The 6828-nt window shown below is 42.6% G+C and overlaps 1 protein-coding gene across 3 annotated transcripts; it reads left to right on the top strand.

Moving 5' to 3' along the window:
* Positions 1-264: 264 nt before the first annotated feature.
* enosf1 (enolase superfamily member 1) lies at positions 265-6549 on the top strand. Of its 3 annotated transcripts, none has more exons than XM_035612957.2 (15): positions 265-421; positions 534-636; positions 1474-1589; positions 2725-2811; positions 2910-2936; positions 3023-3095; positions 3198-3236; positions 3425-3507; positions 3610-3732; positions 3823-3939; positions 4248-4289; positions 4831-4960; positions 5498-5597; positions 5694-5775; positions 5874-6549. In XM_035612957.2, exons 1-15 carry the CDS (start codon positions 341-343, stop codon positions 5964-5966), a joined length of 1296 nt encoding a protein of 431 aa, XP_035468850.1. In that variant the 5' UTR covers positions 265-340; the 3' UTR covers positions 5967-6549. The 3 variants fall into 3 exon arrangements, with proteins under 3 accessions (XP_035468850.1, XP_035468849.1, XP_035468851.1); XM_035612956.2 differs by having other exon boundaries at positions 3805-3939; XM_035612958.2 differs by lacking the exon at positions 534-636 and having other exon boundaries at positions 276-421; positions 3805-3939.
* Positions 6550-6828: the final 279 nt, after the last annotated feature.

Genomic DNA, 6828 nt, shown 5'->3' with positions numbered 1-6828 from the left:
CAGTGGGTGATGTGTAGACCAATGACAGTGGGTGATGTGTAGACCACTGACAGTGGGTGATGTGTAGACCAATGACAGTGGGTGATGTGTAGAGCACTGACAGTGGGTGATGTGTAGACCACTGACAGTGGGTGATGTGTAGACCAATGACAGTGGGTGATGTGTAGAGCACTGACAGTGGGTGATGTGTAGACCACTGACAGTGGATGATGTGTAGACCAATGACAGTGGGTGATGTGTAGACCAATGACAGTGGGTGATGTGTAGACGCGTCAGATGAAACCACGTGTTCCAGGCCGTAGGGACCGAGTCACAAGGCAGGTGACAGTTCGGTGGCAAGATGTTGCACAAAATCACCCGTCTGACCGTCAGGGACGTGAGATTCCCGACGTCTTCGGAGCAGCACGGCTCGGATGCGATGGTGAGCAGGGTCCCGCAGCCGCGTCTCCCTCCGTAGAGACGGTTTCTGTAGCGACATCTAAAAGTTTGCAGAGTTTTAAGGCCTGTCTTCAATGTGACTCTCCGCACCGCAGCACAGCGACCCGGATTACTCAGCCGCATATGTTGTCGTCGACACGGACTGCGGCCGGAAGGGGTTCGGCCTCACGTTCACGTTAGGAAAAGGCACCGACATTGGTGAGGCCCCCTCATCCACACACGGTGTTGCACCGCCAGGGAACATCCGGTCCCCGACACTTTGAGCCGCTGTTTTTTTTTTTTACAACGCTGCTGCGTTCACGTGCGCCCGATAAGCTACGAATTTTGAGCTCCCAGAGCCTGTATGCAACTGCTTACAAATTCTATTTAATTTGTCTCCGCCAAGGAAACTTTCTGTCGCAGACTGAAAACCCACGTGTTCAGACTGCACCGTCCAGCCCATTCATTTTGCACTTTTGGGTTATATCTTCATGGCTTAATGAACTTATTGGGAGTGGCTTTGGGCTGAGGGATTGCTAAATGACTGTAATATACTCAAAAATCTTTGGACGGTTACATTTTTGGAGGGATGGTTCGGGAGGGTTTTGCAAAACGAGATTGGGCAAAATATTTTCAGTCCTATCTAAGTGACGTTAACTTATATCTTAAAACTTTATATTTTCTGACATATTTTCACAAATCGGTCATATGGAGATTTGGAATGCAATTTTTGGGTGAAACGACATATAGTCCTGGGTGAGGGTCTGCTCTAAGTCCTATTTATACATTTGTTCAAAAATGATTTGCAGTAAATAATTATATTTTGTTGACAAACCAAAACAAACTTAAATCAGGCCACATACATAAAATTCTGCAATATTCTGTGATTTGAAACAATGACTATACAAGAAACCGACATGCAATGCCAAGATATTACTTCATAATGAAACATCATTTGGAGGAGTCAAGAGTGTTTAGCGCCGGCTTCTCACTGGCCCTTTAGCGCCCCCTGGTGGTACGGTGTGGGTAGTGTTTGACAGATTTTTGTTCCTCCAGTGGTGTGTGCGGTGGAGGCCCTGGCAGCACTGGTTGTTGGGAAATGCCTGCAGGAGATTGTGAGCGACTTCCGTGGGTTTTACCGCCTCCTGACCAGTGATGGCCAGATGAGATGGGTAAGAGCAGGCGCACAAAGCCAAATAAACAAGATGCAAAGAGGTGTCACAAATCACATTTTAAAACCTCAATGCTGCTGGAGTTACTTCTCTATTTTTTTTTACTCACAACTGCTATTGTCAGGACCCACGGGTCATATTATCTAGGCCAGTGGGTCAGGACTAACAAATACTTCTCAAACTATCAGCTTGAAGGGGTTTGCTCTCTTGAATCCAGGCTTTTCAAGAACTTCTCTCTTCAAACACAAGAAAAATAATTTAGAACGTGCAATAGATTATAAATTTACAGTTTAAACCCTCTGACCCCCATATCAGATTTTAACACACCTTTTGAATTGTCTTTAAAGGCATAGTTAAGCGATTTTGAAGTGGGGTTGTATGAGTTACTTATGCATAGTTAATGTTACCTAATTTCAATTCAATTCAATTTTATTTGTATAGCGCCAGATCACAACATACATTGTCTCAAGGCACTTAACATAGTGAGGTCAATATTACAATATTACAGGGAAAACCCAACAAATCCCACAATGAGCAAAGCACTTGGCGACAGTGGAGAGAAAAAACTCCCTTTTAACAGGAAGAAATCTCTGACAGAACCAGACTCAGTTGTGGGCGGTCATCTGTCTCGACCGGTTGGGGTGAGGAGAGAGAGGAGGAAGAGAGGAGAGGTGGGCAGAAAGAGGGTGGGAGGAGAGACAGTAGGAGAGAAGAGAGAGAGAGGACCAGACTGATACTTATAATTAAAAAATACAATTATGTTGTTGTTATTATTAGTGATGATATTAATAATAATAATAATGGCGGTGGTGATCAGCGATGTCATTTAACGGAGTTGGAGGAGAAGTGGAAGTAGCGAAAGTCTGAGTCTCACTGTTGCAGACACATTTTTAAATGCTCAACTGAAAAAATATATATGTTAAATTGTACGCTAAAGGATTCATTTTTTTCACTGCTTTAGTTTTGCCGCCAGACAGCCATTTAAGTTTTTTTCAAGCGTACTTCGCCCATGTATGTACTGTGTTATGTGTGATACACTCCAATTTTTGTTTTTACTTCAGAGCTATTTATGTAATGTTCAATAATTTAAGGGGGTGTAAAAGGCGACTTTTAAAATCTCTTGTCTTGGAAACAGTTGGGACCAGAGAAAGGAGTGATCCACCTGGCCACTGCTGCAGTTCTCAATGCTGTGTGGGACCTGTGGGCGAGGGTGGATGGCAAGGTGGGGCCACGGAATGAGCCGTTATTCCTTAAACACGATTTCCTTCACAAGTATGACACATCACAACTCACATTCTGTTGTCGTCATTTTTCCTGCAGCCACTGTGGAAACTCCTTGTTGACATGGTGAGTCCCAAGTCATTTCAATGGATGAGTTGTGTTCAGGGTGTGATCACAAGGGTAAATATCCCGCTCTGTGTGCGTCACCTCAGGATCCCAAGCAGATTGTGTCATGCATCGACTTCAGATACATCACTGATGTGCTCACAGAGAAAGAGGCTCTAGGTGAGAGACTGGTGTATGATATGATGTGCACTATGTGTCCATGACTCTCTAAACCCAGTGCAGTCAGAGCAACAGACTCTCTGCTTCTCTTTTCTAATTCAGACATACTAGTGAACGCTCAGGTGGGCAAGCAGCAGAGAGGTGAGCGCACTGAAGAGTCTTTAATTGTATGGCTGAATGGGATGTTGTAGAATGAAATTGCCTCTTTAAAATCCAACAGGAATAATATAAGCCTGCATAATACGTCCCTAGAGCCCCTGATTGCTCTATTAAAACACACTTTTCCATGAGTATTTATTATAGTGTGGACTTCTTATTTCACCTGCCAGAGGATCAGATGCTGAAAGAGGGTTATCCTGCGTACACCACCTCCTGTGCTTGGCTTGGGTACTCAGACCAGCAGCTCAAACAGGTCCCTGTGCTATAAAATGCATGAATGCATGATATTATATATTTCTAGTTAGACATAAAACATTTTGTTGTTTTTTTCACTGTCAGTGGTGTTTTTCTGAAGCTCTGCACAGATGCACTTAAAAATGGCTGGACCAAGTTCAAGGTGAAAGTCGGCGCTGATCTGGAGGATGACATTCGCAGGTGTCGACTCATCAGGCAAATGATTGGACCAAACAACACGCTGGTTAGATTGTTTTTGCCCCAGACCTTCGTTGTTTTTAGGAAATGACAGTTCAATAAAGTGTTTTTGTGTTAGATGATTGATGCCAACCAGAGATGGGACGTGGGCGAGGCCATCAGCTGGGTGTCCAGCCTCTCTGAGGTCAAGCCTCTCTGGATCGAGGAGCCTACGTCTCCAGATGACATACTGGGTCACGCCACTATCTCCAAGGTTAGGAAGTTTGTTTTAACAGATTGTTCAGATTATGAGACAATGGGCACCCAGACACAGACAAGTAAAAGTATCCGCCTACATAGGAGCAAGAATAGTGTATTTTTGTGTCTCTTTCAGTTTGAGCCACTTTTTGTTAATTTTTCTGGTTTTGGAGTCATTTGATTGACAATCGAATATTGTGTCACTGCAAACAGAGGCTCTGGCCCAGGGGCCCTCACCCCTCTGGCCTGAGCCTGCTGGACCGAATCAGTTCAGTCCATCAAGGGGGCAGGACTGATTTAAGATGCTTGACTTTGTTGTTGCAGGCTTTGGCTCCACTCGGGATTGGAGTGGCCTCAGGGGAGCAGGTCAGAGCTCAAGTTTGTCTAAGACACAACATAGACTGTACATTAAGATGGATGACGCTTCCTCCCATTGAACAAAAATCAAAATCCTGGATATGGCTGCCGCCATCTTGTGCTTTTACGTCGTTTGGACCCAGAGTCTGCGTAGAAGGGATCGTGGTGACCAATCAAGTCAGTCTATCAGGAAATTTCACCTTGTTTTTATAGCACCAATTTACAAATAACTAATTAGAACCAATCCCATTGGAAGAATGAACACTTGAACATACATCAGTGTGATAAGAACTACCTCAAATGACAGGAAAACCATACGAATTCCTCGTGCACTTAGACTTTATTGTTTGCTCCATGTCCCATCTGCTAACATGGAGGAGGTGGGCTGTGTAACCTGTACTGCAGCCAGCCACCAGGGGGGGTTGATACAGGTTATTTGGCTTCACTTTTTTGGTGCTATCATGTCGTCCATCTTTCTATACAGGCTATGGGACACATACATTGACTAATGAAATGATAATGTCCAGTTGACTCACTGTTTCCTCTCCAGTGTCATAACAGGGTGATGTTTAAGCAGTTCCTCCAGGCGTCAGCGCTGCAGTTTGTCCAGATCGACAGCTGCCGTCTGGGCAGTGTCAATGAGAACCTGGCTGTGATGCTGATGGCCCACAAGTTCCAGGGTAAGACGTTCCAGCTTTATTCTCAACTTTGTAGTTTGTATTTTATTTGACTCTTTACTAATCTGAAGCATTGTTACTCATATTTCTGTCCTAATGTTGTGATCTTCAAATTGCTTTTAATTGATTGATATTGTTTGCCTTCAATTCTTCATTTTTGTTGGTTCCGTGTGCAATATAAATAATGTTTATCATTATTTTTTTCTTCCCCGATGCTACATTTCCCATTTTCCTCAGAAATTCGTGAATAGATAACGACTAAACTTGTGCCAGTACCAAAGTAAAGAAACTCAGGAGCTGAAAATGAAAATGACTTGTAAAATGATAAACGGAAGTGCAAAATAAGTTTGAACTCTCAATTATTGGTAAATAAATTACGATTTTTCTCTTTTTACTAAGTGAATGGAGAACTAAGTATAAACTCGATTTTTAACCAAAAGTATTTTTAATTAATGTGATTCTCTATAGTATGATCATATTAAAAGTATACTACTTATTTCAACATGTTTACCATACACATAATAATCCCTGTTTTTCCAGTGCCTGTCTGTCCTCATGCTGGAGGAGTAGGTCTGTGTGAGCTCGTCCAGCACCTGATTCTGTTTGACTACATCTGTTTGTCTGCAAGCCTCAGCAACCGGTGAGAGCAGCATGTGTTTTACTTCCTGCTTTCAAATGTTGAGAGGGACTGGTCAGTGTGTCGTCATCCTAATCATCTTTGCAAATTCATTTCCAGGATGTGTGAATATGTGGACCACCTCCACGAACACTTCACCAGCCCCGTGGTGATTCAGGACGCCCACTACATGCCCCCAAAGGTACGATAGTGTGCCACCTATAAACTGTGGATTACCTTCTCTACTTTACATAACTCAGTCATTGCTTGCAACTGCTAATATACACTTCCTGTTCTCAGGACCCAGGCTACTCCTGTGAGATGCTGGAATCTTCAGTGTGGAGGCACCAGTTCCCAGAAGGAGACGTTTGGAAGCTGCACACGAACAAATGAGAGTTCATCTTGAACACGTCACCGAAGGCTTTATTAGACTCATCCGAGAGACATCAACTAAACACAGCCAGCTCGTTTTGTCTTTTTTTTTTTACAGCACAATTTCAATTTTACACTTTGTGAACAGCTTAATTGCTCCATGTTTCCTGGTACACATCAGTGACATTTCAGAACAAGAGCTGACACCACATGTATCATCTTTTTTTTTACAGAAATACATGAATCATAAGCTTATTGAAACATTTTGGAGGCATTCGGGACAGTTCAGCTACAGAAACCCAAGTGTAGATTTGTTAAAACAAGTGAAAGAACTTAATGTAGTATAAAGGTTTAGTACAACACAGGAAAATACCCACTTAGTTTTTTGGTGAATTTCATAAACTCTAGAAATGATTTTGTTGTATGATCTTTGTAATAAAAAAGAACATCAATCAGACATAAATATACAACACTGTGATAACTGGTTTTCCAAAGCCCTTTACCCTTAAACATGAACCATATTCGTTCAGACCCATATCAAAGAAATGATTCATTATTTTGTTACCAGACTAAGTCACAGTAAAGTATCTCCTGTGCTCCTCTCCCTATGTGTTCCTGCAGCTCATTTTTCTGACAAATCTGCCCCAGCTTCCTATAACTAGTCTGAAAGTGAACAATCCCAAAGTGTTTTCACACTGCAAACAAACAGAGGTTTAGTTTTAATCCGGACCAACAGCACCTCTTTGACGAAACAGGAGGTGTGAAATAAACTTTATTATTTTCTTGGCAATAGTTTGATGATCTGCATATTAGTCTTTGTGAACATGACACCCTGGCTTGCAGCATTTCCAAATTATATTGATCTAACACACAATGAAAAATG

Source organism: Scophthalmus maximus, chromosome 16 (assembly GCF_022379125.1).
Source record: "Scophthalmus maximus strain ysfricsl-2021 chromosome 16, ASM2237912v1, whole genome shotgun sequence".
Taxonomy (NCBI): Eukaryota; Metazoa; Chordata; class Actinopteri; order Pleuronectiformes; family Scophthalmidae; genus Scophthalmus; species Scophthalmus maximus.
The sequence above is the reverse complement of the archived record's forward strand: the minus strand, read 5'-3'. Positions and strand labels throughout refer to the sequence as shown.

Excerpts from the sequence above, each read along its gene's own strand:
- enosf1 (XM_035612956.2), top strand. The coding sequence starts at position 341 with ATGTTGCACAAAATCACCCGTCTGACCGTCAGGGACGTGAGATTCCCG. Across the intron at positions 1,590-2,724 it reads GTGATGGCCAGATGAGATGG|TTGGGACCAGAGAAAGGAGT; the intron begins GTAAGAGCAGGC and ends TCTTGGAAACAG. Across the intron at positions 3,096-3,197 it reads CACAGAGAAAGAGGCTCTAG|ACATACTAGTGAACGCTCAG; the intron begins GTGAGAGACTGG and ends TTTCTAATTCAG.